The sequence below is a fragment of the Manduca sexta genome, chromosome 7 (genome assembly GCF_014839805.1).
Source record: "Manduca sexta isolate Smith_Timp_Sample1 chromosome 7, JHU_Msex_v1.0, whole genome shotgun sequence".
Taxonomy (NCBI): domain Eukaryota; kingdom Metazoa; phylum Arthropoda; class Insecta; order Lepidoptera; family Sphingidae; genus Manduca; species Manduca sexta.
This window is the reverse complement of record NC_051121.1, coordinates 6391270-6410183: the sequence shown is the minus strand read 5'-3', so window position 1 is coordinate 6410183 and position 18914 is coordinate 6391270. Positions and strand designations below refer to the sequence as shown.

At 38.7% G+C, this 18914-nt stretch overlaps 2 protein-coding genes across 4 annotated transcripts in view; both read left to right on the top strand.

Moving 5' to 3' along the window:
- The window catches only part of LOC115450956 (myotubularin-related protein 6), a 70383-nt gene extending 57882 nt beyond the window's left edge, over nucleotides 1–12501 (top strand). For 2 of the 3 annotated variants that reach the window (XM_037447567.1, XM_037447566.1), the window contains exons 3-18: nucleotides 62–224; nucleotides 739–896; nucleotides 1216–1388; nucleotides 1878–1965; nucleotides 2555–2687; nucleotides 3890–3965; nucleotides 4754–4910; nucleotides 5369–5512; nucleotides 6494–6600; nucleotides 7141–7269; nucleotides 7767–7893; nucleotides 8369–8508; nucleotides 9194–9314; nucleotides 9648–9782; nucleotides 10021–10162; nucleotides 10415–12501. In XM_037447567.1, the coding sequence (XP_037303464.1) occupies nucleotides 62–224; nucleotides 739–896; nucleotides 1216–1388; nucleotides 1878–1965; nucleotides 2555–2687; nucleotides 3890–3965; nucleotides 4754–4910; nucleotides 5369–5512; nucleotides 6494–6600; nucleotides 7141–7269; nucleotides 7767–7893; nucleotides 8369–8508; nucleotides 9194–9314; nucleotides 9648–9782; nucleotides 10021–10162; nucleotides 10415–10437 (2016 nt within the window). In that variant the 3' untranslated portion in view covers nucleotides 10438–12501. The remainder of the gene's footprint in view (nucleotides 1–61; nucleotides 225–738; nucleotides 897–1215; nucleotides 1389–1877; nucleotides 1966–2554; nucleotides 2688–3889; nucleotides 3966–4753; nucleotides 4911–5368; nucleotides 5513–6493; nucleotides 6601–7140; nucleotides 7270–7766; nucleotides 7894–8368; nucleotides 8509–9193; nucleotides 9315–9647; nucleotides 9783–10020; nucleotides 10163–10414) is intronic. The other variant, XM_037447569.1, reaches the window with a different exon arrangement.
- Nucleotides 12502–13224: 723 nt separating this feature from the next.
- On the top strand, nucleotides 13225–18329 carry LOC115450955. The gene is made up of 3 exons (XM_030179129.2): nucleotides 13225–13493; nucleotides 16066–16317; nucleotides 18110–18329. Exons 1-3 carry the CDS (start codon nucleotides 13295–13297, stop codon nucleotides 18301–18303), a joined length of 645 nt encoding a protein of 214 aa, XP_030034989.2. The 5' UTR covers nucleotides 13225–13294; the 3' UTR covers nucleotides 18304–18329.
- The last annotated feature ends 585 nt before the right edge of the window (nucleotides 18330–18914 follow it).

Here is an 18914-nt window from a genome sequence, read left to right as displayed (position 1 = left end):
CAAAATCATCGCACAACTAACTAATGCCACTTACTTGAATTTTCTCAATACACTTTTACAGATACTCTTGACGCACATATCTTCGGTGGAGCGGCTGCCCATCACGACCGCAGGGTCTCCGCTACTCGTGCGCACGAAGACATTCCAGTCTTTGTTCTTCGTGATCCCGCGCGAGAGAGATTGTCATGAGATGCACCAGACCCTACTGCGACTGAGTCAGCCTGGTGAGTTATTCTATCACACGTATGTTATTAGGAAACTTAAAAAAAAAATAACCCTCGATGCGAAAAGAGATGTTTGAGTTTAAGGTGTGTCATCAATGTATCAGCGGCGAAGGATGAAGCTTTCCGAAAGGTAACCCAACAGGACATATAGGTGGATAATTCGACTTTACATAAATTATGGAAGGGAAGCCGACAAGAATCGGGTTATATGGACCCTTCGCCATTGCTAAGTATCTTTACGTCTGTGGCATTCTAATTTCTAAATGAATGGGTCGATTTTGATGCGTTGTTGTTTAAATGGTGATGGAATCGATTTCTAATTTTGAAATTGTTTTTGAGCTGTAGAATGAAAATTAAATCTGCGAATCTGCGTTACGCCTGGTTTATAAGCAGAGATTTTTCGACCCATATAGGTGCTATCTCTATTTCATTCGCAAGGAAAGACATTGATAGTCCGAGACTTAAATAAAAAAATTCGTGTATTAAATTTTGAATGCATTACCCATTTCAACAGTTCACATCGACGAGCTTTATTGCTTCCATTACAAATCGACGCCAGACGACCTCCCCAAGTCGGCTGGGTGGAACTTCTTCGACACACAGACCGAGTTTCAGAGGATGAACGTGCCAAACGATCAGTGGGTGCTGTGTACGGCCAATAAAGATTATGAGGTGAGGACAATAAGACGCAATACCCTAATGAATAAAGAATAACAGGAATACAGAATAATGTAAATGAGTATTTACTGTTCAGAATCAGAAGATATTTTGGATTATATCCTTGGGCTGACTTTGCATGTTCAAAGATTCTCTTGTGAAACAGTTTCATTTCTGCAATGTGCCTAAGATTGAATTCCATTAGCTTGTATATCAGGACCCTAAGGTATATAGTTCACTCACATAATTCACTCCAATTGTTTTTAGCATCAATAAATAACATGGATAAAGCGAAATCAGTAAATTTTCTAACCCAACCTAACCCATCTTGCAGCTATGCGACACGTATCCAAGCGAAATATACGTGCCGGCTCGCGCATCCACCGCTGTTCTGCTGGGAAGCGCTAGTTTCCGGTCTCGCGGTCGACTCCCGGTCCTCGCTTACCTTCACCACAATAAAGCGGCTATAGCGCGCTGCAGTCAGCCGCTGAGCGGGTTCTCGGCCAGGTGAGGTTACAGAGGTGTTGTTTTATATTGGCACGAGAAGATGATCCTACACCTGATGGTGAACGAATCAGGCTCCAGAACGTCGACTGACAAAATATGGTAATCACCGGGTCGACGTAATTATGTCGGTCTATTTGAACCAGATTTACACAGGATGATCTCGGAACGCGATACTCGTGGTTCCCTATGGCGGCTTTTAACACCTTGTGTATGGTGGTGGTTATCCGGAAGGATTCAAGACTTGTCCAATCAACAGCAAATATTACGCAGCAAGTGGTTGTCATTCTTTAAACAACATGTCTAAAAATTATGATTATCAGTTTATTAGCGTATAATTTTCAGCTCCATTTTATTAGGAATTGCCTTCTATTTTTTAACATTTTCTGCCTTCGGAAAGAACTTTTAAGTAAAATAAAATGATAGCAACCTTAGAAAATAACATAAACATATTTAAGTATTGAATTTATTTGAGTCTCTTTCTTCATTCAGATGCATGGAAGATGAACAGATGTTGGATTTGATCAGACGCGCGAATCCTAACTGCGGATATATGTACGTGGTGGACACACGACCTAGGGTAACGTATTGAAAATATGTATAATGTTTATAATTATTTACTATAATGTAAACTTTGAATTGGACATATAAAATGGCCCCATATGTTTTAAAACCAGGAACAAAATTTTGAAATGTTCAAGCATGAATAAAGACATTAATATATTATCTTGTATTATAATTTAAAGCTATAATATACAGCCGTAAATAATACTCATTAGTCATAATTATCATTTAACTAGTGGGCCAGCTCACATTGTCCTGTTACAGACTAATTTATGTAAACTATATTTAATTATAATTTATGTTTATACAACAGCGACATCTATGGGGTCCAAAATTATCGTATGATTTAAGCTGGAACTAACTAAACTCTCACAAAAATTCTCATCGACGTCGGTAAGGCGATCAGAGATTAGCATGTACAAAAAATATTTTCATACAAAAAAATTATCAAATTTGCCAATATAAATTTATTATTTGATACAAATCTTGTCCCAATTATTGGGAACATAATAAAAAAGGAATCAGTCAAGCCGGTCGGGCCTTTCTCAAGTATTTTTTTTACATACATCTTATATTATTTTAATGGATATGTATAAATTGTTCAGATCAACGCAATGGTGAATCGTGCGGCGGGCAAGGGTTATGAAAACGAGGCGTTCTATGAGAACATCAAGTTCCAGTTCATGGGCATAGGAAACATACACGTGATGAGGAAGAGTTTGCAGAAGTTGGTTGAAAGTATGTTGACAAGTCATTAAACTTTATTATATGTAATGGCTTACATCCGTTTTCTAAAATCGATCCCAATCTCAATCTTCAATCCGATCCGAGAATGAACCAAAAAAAAAGCCATTTGTGAGCATGTCAAGAAATCTTTGCTCTGATTGTCCAATTTTAGCGAGACATTAAAAAAGCGATTGGGATCGTTTAAGCAAAATGGCGGTTAGTGTAGTAGGTCGACTGTAAAACTAGATGCTATGGGATTAGTTCCCATATGAGCAAATATGTTTGTGATGTGCAATAATATCTATCAGCTATGTGAGTTTGCGTAGTTAATTAATTTATAATCTATACTATTATATAAAGCTGAAGAGTTTGTTTGTTTGTTTGTTTGTTTGAACGCGCTAATCTCAGGAACTACCGGTCCAAACTGAAAAATTCTTTTTGCGTTGGATAGCCCTTTGTTCGTGGAGTGCTATAGGCTATATATCATCACGCTATACCCAATAGGAGCGGAGCAGTAATGGCTAATCTCAGGAAATACCGGTCCAAACTGAAAAAATCTTTTTGCGTTGGATAGCCCTTTGTTCGTGGAGTGCTATAGGCTATATATATATATATATATATCATCACGCTATACCCATTAGGAGCGGAGCAGTAATGGCTTATCTCAGGAACTACCGGCCCAAACTGAAAAAATCTTTTTGCGTTGGATAGCCCTTTGTTCGTGGAGCGCTCTTAGTTATATATAATCACGCTATGACCAATAGGAGCGGAGCAGTAATGAAACATGTTGCAAAAACGGGGACAATTTATTAGTTTTGAGAGCGTCCGTTGCGTGCGTTGCGTAAACGGTTAAAGTTATGCAACAATGATGTATGACGGGATTGTTCCTCTTAAAAAGTTCTAAAAAATATATTATAAAACAAAGTCCCCCGCTGCATCTGTCTGTCTGAACGTGTTAAACTCAAAAACTACCTAACGTATTAAGATGAAATTTGGTATGGAGACAGTTTGAGACCCTGGGAAGAACATAGGCTCCCGGGAAACTACTACTTTTATAACGGAAAACTTTAGCCTGAAAAACTTTATAACGCGGGCGGAGCCGCGGGCAAAAGCTAGTATTCTATATGTATGTTTGGACGATGTGTGACCATTAATAGTATCGGTAGGATTTTGTTTAGTTTTAATTTTTCTTTACTTGTGTACTCTATTTTTAGCGTGTGATCAAAACACTCCAACAATGTCATCGTTTTTGAGCGGCTTGGAGTCTTCCGGCTGGCTGAAGCATATCAAGTGAGTGTTCTAACTTTTTATGTCAATTGTTTGTAAACTTAGTAATTTTTTGAAGATCTACTACAATTTATGGCATATTAAGTCCTGGACACGTCGTGGTGGATGTCGTGCGCGATCGCCCGCGGCGTGAGCGTGTGTGTATGTGTGTGTGCGCAGGTCGATCCTGGACACGTCGTGGTGGATGTCGTGCGCGATCGCCCGCGGCGTGAGCGTGTGTGTATGTGTGTGTGCGCAGGTCGATCCTGGACACGTCGTGGTGGATGTCGTGCGCGATCGCCCGCGGCGTGAGCGTGTGTGTATGTGTGTGTGCGCAGGTCGATCCTGGACACGTCGTGGTGGATGTCGTGCGCGATCGCCCGCGGCGTGAGCGTGTGTGTATGTGTGTGTGCGCAGGTCGATCCTGGACACGTCGTGGTGGATGTCGTGCGCGATCGCCCGCGGCGTGAGCGTGTGTGTATGTGTGTGTGCGCAGGTCGATCCTGGACACGTCGTGGTGGATGTCGTGCGCGATCGCCCGCGGCGTGAGCGTGTGTGTATGTGTGTGTGCGCAGGTCGATCCTGGACACGTCGTGGTGGATGTCGTGCGCGATCGCCCGCGGCGTGAGCGTGTGTGTATGTGTGTGTGCGCAGGTCGATCCTGGACACGTCGTGGTGGATGTCGTGCGCGATCGCCCGCGGCGTGAGCGTGTGTGTATGTGTGTGTGCGCAGGTCGATCCTGGACACGTCGTGGTGGATGTCGTGCGCGATCGCCCGCGGCGTGAGCGTGTGTGTATGTGTGTGTGCGCAGGTCGATCCTGGACACGTCGTGGTGGATGTCGTGCGCGATCGCCCGCGGCGTGAGCGTGTGCGTGCACTGCAGCGACGGGTGGGACCGCACGGCGCAGGTGTGCTCGCTCGCCGCGCTGTGCCTCGAGCCGCACTACCGCACCATCAACGGATACCAGGTACGTGCCACCTGTGCCACTCATCTGCAGTAATATCCCCCTAGTTAAACCCCCAAAATTTGAGGAGAAATTACTACCGAGTTTGCTATTTATATGTATATGTACTAGATATCTGTTACGAGCGCACACCCATATCTGTAATGGACACTAATAAAATTACAGTTGTATGCTACAAATTGTATTGCCCTACATACTATTCCTAATACCGCATTTAGACTATTGGCGCATACATATGTCAATTATGAGTAACGAATGCACCCTAATAAGCTGTTACACATTCGTTTTCATGACTATTCTTCTGTACTCGGCAAGCCTCTAAGTTTGGATTAAATAATTACTTACATTTATAACTAATGTACCTACTAGTGAATAATTACAAGTATCGCTAATTCTAAAATTCCAACCAATGGAATTCGTTAATGACCCTCACTTTAACTCACAACACTATGTTCTTGCAGGCGCTGATTGAGAAGGACTGGCTGTCGTTCGGTCACAAGTTCACAGCCCGGTGCGGGCACATCGCATGCGACGGCCGCGAGCGTTCGCCCGTCTTCACACAACTCCTGGACTGCACGTGGCAACTGCTCCGGCAGAGACCTGAGGTATGTCTCCACTGAAGCAGTAATCTATGGGGGTTAAAATTGACCTTCTAAACACTTACCCCCTTATTCATAGACGTTTTTTATCTAACGACCGAGTAAAGCTGTGATAACAAGTCTGTTTCTCAGTGCTGACGGCATGGCAGTCTCCGCAGTGCGTAGACATAGGGCCGTTGTGATTGGCTAATATTGAGATACAATAATAATAGCCAATCACAACGGCTCTATGTCTGTTTCTCAGTGCCGTTGGGCACTGAGAAACAAGCTTGTTATCACAGCTTTACTCCGTCCTTAGATAAAAAACGTTTATGAATAAGGGGGTTATTATTTTGGATTTCAATTAGATTTGCCACTGTTTTCAATAACCTAATTTGAATCTTTGATTCGATCCCGAGCATAAACCAATCAAAATACGTAATTTGCAAGCATACCAAAAACCTTTTTTCTGATTGGTCCATGAGCACGATTATCATCATTTATTTCCTCTTTACAAATGCACTCTTAGAGTTACAATAAAATGTATATCTTAAACTAGATAAAACGATGGATTGAAAAAGCGATTGAGATCGTTTATTAATAACAGCGGTTAATAATAAAATAAACAGTTTTTTTATTATTTGAGTTTATAACCAGTTGCGACTGAGTTGGAGATACCGACTCGTTAGCGTTTACAAAAAATATTACTCACCTTAATGTCCTAGTGGCAGCTTACATAGCTATGCAAACAACGTTGGCACGTATTTTGGTCCGAAAAATATTTGACTTAACGGGTTCAAAAATTAAAATCCAATGACCAAAAGCATCATTGTATAATCGGCAAAATATGTGTGTATTAGAAGCCTCGCTGCCTATCCCTTTCGAGGATAAAGGCACGGTGAGACCGTCGACTAACGTGGTATGATTACCCCTCGCCAGTCGCCGCAATTATGCCGGCCTGTTTGAAACTATCTCCAACAGCTATTAGAACTATATCTTTGGTTGCAGGCGTTCCAGTTCAACGAGAGATTTCTGTTGACGTTGCACGACCACGCGCATGCGTGTCAGTATGGCACGTTCGTCGGCAACTGCGAGAAGGACCGACGGGATCTTAGGTGAATATTTTTTTTTTTTTTTATTATACTCTCATATTATTATTGTCGTCACATGAGGAGCCTTATTCTCTACGCCACACGTTATTTTAACAGTGCGTAATAAGCACGTAACGCACCGCGTCGCGTTAATGATAATAGAAATTAGTATATAAAATATAATTACGCAGTAATTTCACGAAGATAGTGTAACTTGGCCATGTTACGAGTTTACACTGACATAAAGAATAAGGCCCCAGTGATATGAAATTTTCATATTTTTTTTTTTAAGTAAGTCGTTTGTCATGTCTGCTAAAGATTAAAGCTCCGAAATTAAAACCAAGATAAAAAAATAAATAAACAGGTCGTTTAACTTTTAACTAACATTATAATACTTATAGTAAAGGTAATTGAAAAGCAAATGATTTTTATTGTTTCTGAATGCATTACCTAAATAATAGGTACAGAATATTTATACACAAGTTATAATGAATACCTCTCTTTTGCAACAACCTGTATTATAACGTTCCTATATAAGATAGATACCTTATAATCATGTTTCAGATTGCCGGAGCGTACATTCTCGCTATGGGGCTACATGGCGAGCCATCTCAACGAGTACAAGAATCCCCTGTACAACCCCAAGGCACATCCCGATGTATTGAAACCGGATTTGAGCGCTCAGAGTATAAGGTCAGTATGGCGGCGGTTTTTTTTTAACGGCTGATCCTGCAGGCAACACCCGGAGGAACCTGCGAACGGTATACTGGTTCCCCCCGGCTTAACGACTGCAGGGGCCACGAGGAAAGTGGAAGGGAGGAATTGGGAGAGGAGTGTGGGGGAAGGACGAGGAAAAGGAGGTGAAATGTTCTACGAGTCCCTGTCAGACCCCCCATGTGAACTTGCAACCATGGGGGTGTAGGCATCACTTATTGTGTGCCTAGGGCCGCGACAAATGTCCCCCCATGCATGAGCGTGCATTTAGTATGGAGACCGAGCGCACAAGAATTGCCCCGGGGGGCCCGCCCGCAGATAGCACGCGCCATTCGGACCTACGTCAAACCACTTGACAATTCAAGCAATGATAATTCTAAAATATTAAAACTGCGATAAAAAACATAGTTTAATATTAAGGGGCTAGTTAGTTAAAGGCGGCCCTTATAAGTTTGTCGTTACGGTGGGTGTGGCAGGTTCTGGCGCGGCATGTACTGCCGGCACGAGGGCGGCGTGCACCCGCGCGAGCCGCTGGCGGACCTGCTGCCCGCCGCCGTGGACCACTGCTCCGCGCTCGACCACCACATCAACTACCTCGCCAAGGTACCGACCTCCACCCCTGCATCATCATACTGTTGACTACAGTCAAAATAAATATATCCACTTTGCTCCTATTCCCACTCTATTACAACTAGAAGAAAGAAAGAAGTATATTGTTGGAACAAAGATAAAAAATTAAAAACACAAAATCCTACATAACATAAACAATCATTGCACCAGCAGTGGGCTTCCCATTTAGCTATATACTGCAATACCACCTATGTAATACTGCAGCGCTGGTTTTCAATGAGATGCCCAATGAACTACATCATTAACTTTCCTTGCGTCGCCGTAATCGGGTAAAAATATCTACAAATATACGTTATTGCCACCTTAACAATAAATTCCAAAATGGCCGTTAATATTTAAAAATATTTACCTCGCATATTTTTAACGCTATGGACCTAAGACTCTGTTCTATTTCGTAATATCCATTATATATTAGCATGTATTTAAATACTCATATTTGTTTCCGCAGAGAATAAACACGTTCAAGAATCTTCTATCAGGCAAGAAGGCTGACAGGAGCAAGGAGACCGCGGTGGTCAACTATCAGAACGGAAATGTGAACACCGTCGAAATCGAGACCAAGATTGAGACAATGCAGATCGATAATAAGTTAGTTGTATATTTATTTATTTATTACACTTTATAAACAAAGCGTATAAAGGCGGACTTAATGCCGAAGGCATTCTCTACCAGTCAATTAAAAATATAAAATATACGTCATAAAAATATACCCACATACATAGATACGTACATACATACATACAAATGTATGTATGTACGTATGTATGTATGTATATGCCTTATATTTCGATAACAAATCGCACTCGATTTTACAAAACACCCTATACAACACTTTGTATAATGTTTTGTAAAATCGGTACCATGTTTGTTATACAGTTATAGGTTGTATCCGTATGGTTATTTTACTTTTTAAGTTTTGTATGGTAATTTTACTTTTTATGCTGTAAAATTTTATACAGTCAGGGTTGAAGCGCGGCGAAATGACTGTCTAAAAGAAAACAACAAATTCACTCTTATTTCCACGGCGTAATGCACATTCGCAGCGTCTGTAGTATTCGCGCGACTTTGCAAGACGTTACTATTTTATCTTGATAGAAATATGTACGTGAATTACTCAGGCTAACGTAGTATTATTGGCCTGTGTCTAAAAGTATATACGAAATTTTATCCAATTACTAACATTTTATAAAATATAGCCTACACAATACAACACTTCTTTATAAGCATAATTTTTGGATTGAAACTAAAATTGATAATCGTTCACACGTTGCAGATTACTGTACGAGTCCGGAGGAACGCTGTCTGAACTGGAGTGCGCCAACCACGATCATCCTTTGAAAGAAGTGATTGCGCCTGCGCAGATTAAGCCCAGCAAAATCCCGCTCATCACTGAGGTAGTCTGCTACTTTATGTAATAAACGTTGTGTATTCGGTACTTTTAGTAATTGCCTTGGGCCAAGATATAATATGGTCAGTGTACTGGTAGATTCTGGGTTTGATTTCCAGGCACTAAGGCTTTTTGTAACATAATATGCATGGAATTAAATCTACCGAAGGGTATTGATTACAACCATACTGATTGAAGTTGAAGCCACGTGTGTCGGGTTTTGAAGCTGGCTGCAATAGTTGAACCTTTGCTTATCCTTTTTGGTGAGTGAATGTGTGTGGTTATCGAAGCCACAATGATGAGGTTGAGGGCCAATGTATAATGGTTATATTATTTGTAGAAGTTGGACGAGTCGATACCGGCGAGCCTGGCGCAGCTCGAGCAGGAGGTGAACACGGTCGCGTTGGACTGGAAAAGTGTCAAGAACGTCACCGAGTGCAGCTGCTCCACGCCGCTCGACCACTATAGTAGAAAGGTGCGTTTTGTTTTGGTTTGGCGTAGTTCAGAGGATGTGGTATTAATTATTTGGAATAACGAAAGGTGTGTCTATTTATGGTTACCGCAAATTGGTTTGGCTTAGTGTGAGCGCGCGTGCTTGCGTGCGTGGGTGTGTGAGTGCGCAGGTGAGCGTGTGTTGATAGGATTAGTGAACAGCAACCCAGCTTGCATGCGGGTAAGACGAGTAGTGAGCGTGCGTGTCGCGTGTGCCGCAGCACCACTGCTGGGGCTGCGGGCGCTGCGTGTGCACGCGCTGCGTGTGCCGGCGCGCGGCGCTGCCGGCGCTGTCGTGGCCGCGCGCCGTGCCGCTGTGCGCCGCCTGCGACGCCGCCGACGAGCCGCCGCCGCACGCGCACCGTCTGTATACCACTCTAATACACTGCTAACAATGGCATCTATATTACGATAATTAATGCCTTGCTCCGTCACGGTGGTCTTTTGGTAAAGTGCTTATTAAGATGACGAAAATTTTAAACGATCTTTAAATATACTTGTCAACTTTTTATGGATCTTCAATTTAAAAAATATACATTATTAGAACACTTGCCATTAGCCAAACATAAGTAATCACATATTATAATACTTATAATGGTTATTTTTCTATTTCAGAAATAGCCACTAACGCCAACTAAAATAGAAGAGAATTAATTAAAATAACATTAATTTATGCTAAGTAAGCCGCTTTCGTTTACAACTATATAGATTTACATATTCCATTAGATATTTTAATGAAATGTGCTCCCTTCTACCAGTAAACATTACCACACTTCATCAATGTTTTAACTTATTTCTACTGTATACAAAACAGTGATTAAATTAACCATCTATTGGGAATGTTTATTGACAATAAAGGGTTTTAACATTTTAAATACATGTACTTATATTAAGGTGCCACTTGTACTGGTGAATATCTTGTAATATCACTTGGTGTTATCAACCTCAGCGTATAGGCACGAGTCGTGAGCACACTCGTGATTGGTCGATTTGAAATTCAACACGCCGATGTGTAACGCTATTGGTTACTTAGTCGATGCTTGTTGTCTCTTGGCTTATATGTCCTGTGCGGCTACTATAGACTTGTACACAACCTCTTCTTCATCACTGTTCATTTGTGCTCATGACTTGTGCCGTTTACCGTATGTATATTTATGGTTCCTTATTACAATTAGAGTTCCCATTTTTGGAGTAATGTTTAATGCGCATTACTGGGGCTATACTAAGATTAAAGTTTTCCACAATTTATGAGTAATTTAGCCTGTGTCCGGACAGTAAAACACAGAATGAAAACCATTTATCCATTTTGGCCTGTGGTCTTATGGTGAACGTCAACGACATCGCAATAATAGGGCGTCAAAATGTTACCATAGATCAAAATTAAACTTTGAATGTCAAACCAGTATCACAAATTATTCTGTTAACGTTATTTATCAACTTTTCGTCTCGATTAATCTAATTATATGATTACATGTTAGTGTGACCCCAGGATAATGATAAGTGTTTAGCCGAAAAGTAACATAATTGTTCAGCCAAGTATATGAATGTATTAGATAGCCAATTAATACGTTATTAGCATAAACAATGTCATTGTAATAATACTCATGCATTGTATTTGTAAGTATGATTTTTATTGAAAGTCGTAATGGCGCGCTGCGATCATTGTGTATTTCCACCTCTGAAGGTAATTCAGTATTTGTATATATAGATTTTGGGGTGATCTGGCAGTTAAATAATTCAGTTGATTTACTAACATTTCACCCCACTTATATTTGTGTATTCGCGTACGTCGAATTTTGCGCAGTGTACATACTTTATAGTTTCCAGCTCTCTGTAAATTATTTCACACTGATTATTCCGTCTATTGAAATCACTTTTGAACCATGTTACCCATAAATTTCGGTGGTAATGTGGGTGTTCATTGACGGTAGTGATACTACCGTTAAATAACCCACCAACTTTACCACTTTTCAATTTAAAAAGGTTTTATATTTATTTTGTAAATTTAATCCATTTTTATCTTTACAAAGATATTTTACACTGTGGAAGCAGGGATAGTCCAATTGTAAAGTTAATTTTAAATTAAGTATTTGGCATTTAGTAGTTGATACTAAATAATTGTAGGATAAGTTATGGAGATGCAGAAATTATTGTTCATAATATTAACAGTTTGATAATTAAAAAAAAATATATGCGAGCTTGCTTGTGAAATGTTAGATATTAATGGGTATGTTCTCTGAGGACAAAATAACATATAAAATCGTGTATGTAGTATTTTGTTTCGTTTTTGGCATCATAGGCTTTACAATAAACACAATTATTTACAATGGCCAATCATGGCGAGTGTAACTCGTTTCCTACTAAAAGCTTTGATTTATTATGTTATTAAATATTTAAATTAAATCTATTTTTTGGAATATGGGAAGACAAAATAAAAAAAGTCTTTAGGCTGTCTTCAAAGACGTAATTAAAATTATAATCCAAAATTAAGAATACAATATAATGTAACGATTTATAAGGTTCGCTCAGTTACACCTTTTTGTGTATGATTGGTGACCCTTCCATTTAATTTTGTATATTCGTATTGTATGATTTTTGCTATTAAGTACATCCCTGAAAATTGTAAATAGATAAATGATAAAAAATAATAAGTGTACAATAATATGTGTATATCTGTGATTAAATGTATTATTATGAAACGGTTTTGGAGTTTATTTTATACCAGAGATAGCTCGTGGCTTTGCCCGTGTTAAAAGCTTTTCCTGCCAGTAAAGTCCCTAAACACTGCTTATAGTGCGCTATGTAATAAAACTGTGCCATTTATTTAAATCCATAATATCCAATGGCAACAAATTACCGGGATGAAAAGTAGCCCATGTTTTAATCTAGAACATGTCTACTCATGTCAAATTTCACCCAAACCCGTCTACATACATACAAACATTTTCACACACTTCGTATGTATATTAGTGAGATTGCCATTCTCTATAAATACTAAGGGCAGTATTAATAAAAGCAACTCAGTTTCGCTCTCAAGTGCAATATCAGATGAGACTATCATACTAAGGTCGGCATCTAAGATAATCGCTATTTAATAGACCCATATTAACATCACCTCAAATTATATTTTAAATCGCAATATGTGACGGATTTTAATAGCTGACTTAGATTTATGAAACAGTGCCGACTCAGCTGAGTACAAGCTGTTAAACGACAGCTTAAGCTTGATTTATTAAATAGTTCAATACATTAAATATGTACTTGAAATTATTGTTAAAGTTGAGATTAATTTATAAGTTACAAAATATACTTACTTAATTCTATTTACTACTTTCAATGTAAAAAAATCAATAGTACGACGGTTTTTACTAACCAATTACCTATTACAAGTAAGTCCTATTAGTGTAACAACCATAAAAATTTAACGAACCTACCTACATCGATTGCAACATCGCCAGCATTTAGTTATTACTGCAGTTATTAACTACACTCACAATGCGCATAATTTATACTCTTTTGCTTTTGTATGTAACATTTTGCGAAGGTGAAGGGGTTGCAAAAAATTACAAAAAGGGAGTAAATACAAAGCGTATGATGGGCGTCGACGCTATACATGACCCACAAACGAAAATCGATAAAGACACGATTATAACTAGAAACTTGAAGTTAGAAAAAAAAGGTCAAGCTAAAACATGTAAGTACTATAATTTTAAAAATATTTTAACATCGCCGCATATCACTATCATAAGCGCGTTCGAAGTTTGAAAAACGCACGGAGTAAAAACGTATCGCAAAGGCATGGTTTTTATGTCGCAATACTCAATAAAGTTCAGACGGTGCGCTACCTGTAGTTTTACGCCCGAAATTAATAATGTATCTGCTATCCAAGACTGAAACGTATCTTAGATTGCCGAGTATCTTTCGATTGCTTTCCTACCGGCATGCCAATATCTTAACTCGCCTATGCTTGCTTACCTTCAACGATAGATCGCCGGCAATCCTTTCCAGATGCGTTCCCTCCTGACCATTCCATTTTATGCAAAATATTCCATTCGTAAAAAAATACTTTTTGTATTTTCCATACTAACTATTCGTTTAAAAATTTTGCCCAATTGCTAAAAATAAGACGGAGTAATAAAAAAAATATTTTATGCATTTTAGCCCTCAAAAGAAATAATTAATAATTAGTACATGTCATATTTATGGTACAAACTATTTGATGAGTTGAAATGGAACGTGAGTAATGTGGTTGCTAACATATTTTGACACTGAAGTTTAATAACATTGTTCATAATATATTAATAAATCTTTAAAGGATTTAGTTTTTAGTATGAAGTACGCAGTAAACTCGGTGCCATATAATAATAATTGGACTCTGTACACATTATCCAGTGTTACGGAACAAATTACAATTCCGTTATACATAATTGTTGCATAACTTTAACCGTTTACGCAGCGCACGAAACAGAAGCTCTCAGAAGTAATCAATTTTACCCGTTTTTGGTCCCATTGGTCATGGTGTGATGATATATACCCTATAATAGCCATCCTCAATAAATGGGCTATCCAACACTAAAAGAATTTTTCAATTCGAACCGGAAGTTCCTGAGATCAGCGCGTTCACACAAACAAATAAACAAACATACTCTTCGGCTTTATATAATTATAGTATAGCTAATGTATGGAAATGTTGCCTGTTTATATGATTTCTATGATATTAACTTTTAACTAATAAAACTATGTTAATTTGTAATAATTGTAACTTTGAATTACAAATGTAGGTAATCAATAAAACTAAATAGCAGTACAAAGGTATTTAATTTTACTAAGTAAAGAAGTTATTTATTAATGCTGTTCTTCCTCCAACATCTTGATTCTCTATATTGTTCTCATAATTAATAATATCAGCAGTTGATAACTCCACTTCGGTTGGAATTTCCTCTAACCTGTGATTCCGACAAATATTGTGCAAAACTGCAGTTGCAATTATTATTGCTTGAACTTTAGGTAAAGATAAACGCAATGTCAATGCAATCACAGGGAAGCGACGTTTCCATGTACCAAATGTCCTGAAAACGATAATATAATTATTTCCTATGCCTCAGCAAAAGTTGATGGAATGGAGAAACACCATAGATCCTGAAAAAAACGATGCAATTGCCCCTTGTTAGTACCTATCTAATAGTTCGGTAGGTACAATATTGTTTTGTAAATAATGTAATAAAAATTATTTACCTTGTACACTATGTACAAGTAACACGGATATACGGCATCAGTTTAACTAACACTGATTGGCAAGCAGATTTCGAAAGCCTAATCCAAACGTGAAATCAAACTCATCCAGGGTCTGCATGTAGTTAACTCTTTTCATTACCCGTGATGAACCGCGACTTTCAGTTTCGCTATCAGTATCGCTAGTCCCTCCAAATCACTGTCGTCACTGTCACTAGAGAATATGGATATTTCCATTGCCTTTTCGTTTCCCTTAAAATCAGTGTAAGCGATATTCAAAACATATGGAGTAAACTGAGGAATTGGTCCGATTGGAAAATGCGATTGTTTACAACAATCAAATCAAATGTCAAAATGGGTAGATAGAGTATTGGCAAGCGTAAACTGTCATTTTCAAACAGAGGGTAATATATGATCTGTAATCCGTCCTCTCAAAGATCGATTATTGTTAGAGATAGCTTACTCAATCTATGGATTGGTTATTGGCATGCTTTATCCATAAAAACGAATGAATTATCAATCTTAGATGGCATACATTGGATTAGGATTGGTTATTAATTTCGGGCGTTAGAAGATATGCATTCGAAATTTATAATACATAAAAGAAATAATAATAAACATCACATCATAAGGATTTTTAGTTTGGCTGTTTCCAACTTTAATTTGCTACAAAAACTAAAGATGGACAAGAATATTTTCGTGGCTTAGAATTTTCAAACAAACTAAATTTGTTATTTTAAAGAAATTCTTCGTAAATCTTTTCATATTTCTGCCCGTAACTCGTGCGCCGTAAATGTTCAACGCCGTTTGCTCCGGGCAGGACCTTAATTACGTATATTCAATCGATCTATGTCACTAACCTACATGTATGTTAAGTATCAGTAACAACTTTAACTATTTCAAGGCTCTAGGCGGCTCTATTCTTCTCTCTCTCGATAGGCTCTTCTACGAAATCTTTAATATTATTATAGACTGTATGAATTAGAAAACATTCAGGGCACAGGAAGTAGATATATTTACCTATTAATTTTCAGCCGTGCAAAATCACAAGAAAGACATCGAACGAGAGCCGGACTGGTCCTATCAGCCCATACCTCCAGAGGTGTCTACCCACGTCGAGCAATTCAAGAAAAACATGACCGAATGCCTCAAGGAAGTACAGGCCAATGACAAACGTCCTGTTAAACGATTGTCCCCAAAAACAGAATCTCCAATCCACGGCGAATGTCTTATTGCGTGCGTTTTAAAAAGAAACGGAGTTATCGACAATGGCAAGATTAATAAAAGTAATTTCATTTATTTACAAAGTTATTAACAATCACAATAAACAGGTATCTGTGTGGAACACATTAGCCTACCGGCAGTGTGCTCTGCGTTAGAGTCTCAGCTTGGAAAACACTGTGAGATTTTCTTTACTCTTCACGTTGGCTATTGGCCATAATGTGTGGATAATATGTAGGTCTTTAATAGTAATGGGCAGCAGGGGGCTGTCCGCCCTAGCGCATTTCTGTGCATCCTCTGCACATTTTTCGGTTGACCCCCGGGATGGACGGCAGTGTGTAGTTGGCCTCACGCTGCCGTAGACGCCGAGGGCGTCCTTCGGTGCGCGGGGGCTTCTGAGCCCCCCCATAGGAGACGGGCCGCAAGGCGGCACCGCGCAGGGGCGGCTGCGGTCGCAGGCTAGACACTTCAACGTCAGAGGAAGCCCGCATCCGTCCCTAATGCGCCGAAGAGGGCCACCGCGGAGTTTTAGCTGGTACGCCGTGCATAGGTTAAGTTGTACATAGGGCTAGGGACTCGGCCCGGCGGTCGCCCGAAGGTCACCATCAAATCCGGGCGGCTCAACGCCGGGCCGTAAGGCACGGTTACCCCAACATAACCGCTCAGTCGCCCCCCACGAAGGCTGGGCGGTAGTAATAAGGCACTTTCTCCGCGAAACCAAAAAAAAAAAAAAAAAAAAAAAAAAAAAAAAAAAAAAAAAAAAAAAAAAAAGGTCTTTAATAGTAAAGTTTATAAGTAGGTACTTATGCGTGTGTAAATCGTGACCCACACGGTGGCGCCGAATCCGTTTGGTGTTGGCTTTTAAACCTATGAAAGGGTAGATATTTATTGGCGGGATGATGGCCGCCGCGTCCACACGAATATGTATGTGGCATAGGTACATATTCTCTTACATAATCTCCAATGTAAAGGGAAGTCATAACATTTAAACGGGGCTATTTGCTTTAAGGCGATACCTCAAGGTCCATTTTCATACATTTTGTTTCACCTTTAATCTGGGTAACTAAACAAGTATTGGCAAGTAAAGAATTTAAATTCACGTCTAGTTAGTGATTAGTTCTCGCAGTTGAAAGAAAAACGTAAAAATAATTAATAATCATGGATATTTCGGCCTTTAAAATTTCGTCATATTAAATAATTAATAATCATGGATATTTCGTCCTTTAAAATTTAATATGACGAAATTTTAAAGGCAGAAATATCCATGATTATTAATTATTTTTACGTTTTTCTTTCAACTGCGAGAACTAATCACTAACTAGACGTGAATTTAAATTCTTTACTCGCCAATACTTGTTTAGTTACCCAGATTAAAGGTGAAACAAAATGTATGAAAATGGACCTTGAGGTATCGCCTTAAAGTGAGTTGAAGTTAATCAAGCGACCTGTGGTATAGCCTGGTTCATTAAAGAGACGAATCTAAAATGGTGACACTTATCATGTTTTCTCGTTCGTTCTTCTTCATAGACAGTATTAATAAATTAAGTAGTAAAAAGTAATATTCATTAATAATCATTTTTATGATTGAAAGCTAATTAAATATTATTAATTTGAAAAAAAAATCTTGGGCTTCGAATTTTATATGCTAACTGTATTATTTGTCAACGCATGTACTAGCCGCCATTTTAGATTCGTTTCTGTAATACATCGGCTTATATTAAGTTCCAGCAAAATGCTTGCGTATGTCTGTACCTACTACCTAGTATGTTATATATGGGATAGGGCACGCACGCGCTTAAATATATACCTACAGCTCAAATTCTTTAATATCATTTCATTTTCACTATTTTTTTTCAGATAATCTATTGACATTGGTAAGCAAATTCTACGCCAAAGATACAAAACTCATGAAAAAGTTGGACAAGAATTTGGAACATTGTATAGAAATTAGCACACGAAACCGAGACGAGTGTGTGCTGGCATCCCAGCTAAACGCGTGCACCAATGATCTCATGGCTAGTAACAAACATAAAATCATTGTAAACTATTAAAGATTTCAAATTAACATAGGAAGTAATTCAGCGTTTTTTTATCTATTTATTACATAGGTAATAGAAAGAAGAGTACCAAATAATTATGCAAATATCGATATCAAGTTTTTAATAATAGTAATCGATAATCGAATACGTTCAAAAATGATTATACACTACCGTTCTCCTAAGTATGACCTATCAAAATTATCATCCTAAATTTTACCATGTGTAACAATCGATTTTTACAACACTGTTTCACCGAGTATCTACTTACTTTTTCTATCAATCTGTGCATACCACGCATTTTAAACAGAATAATTATTCATTACGTTATGTACTATAATGTAGGCAACATTTTTTTGTATGTCAATTATGACATTCCTCAAGATGGCGGCCGCTAGTTCTGATTTTCGTCACGTTTTGGCGTTAGTTTATTGGTCTCTGTTGGCTGCGTTGATTTGTCTTTGCTCCTTTGGATTCCTTTTCGAGTGTTGATATACGTAGAATTTGGTGGTTACTATTTTTATTTGACGATGAGAAACAGTAATTAGAAATGTTATCAGTGAGGTGATTGCAACGTTTTAACGAAACTAAATATCTTTTCTGTCTAGTCAAATGTGGTCTGCATT

Bases quoted from the DNA above. Each gene is read 5' to 3' on its own strand.
- LOC115450955 (XM_030179129.2), top strand. From the start codon at position 13,295: ATGCGCATAATTTATACTCTTTTGCTTTTGTATGTAACATTTTGCGAA. The intron at 13,494-16,065 runs GTAAGTACTATA...ATTAATTTTCAG, and splicing joins AAAAGGTCAAGCTAAAACAT to CCGTGCAAAATCACAAGAAA. The intron at 16,318-18,109 runs GTAATTTCATTT...ATTTTTTTTCAG, and splicing joins CAATGGCAAGATTAATAAAA to ATAATCTATTGACATTGGTA.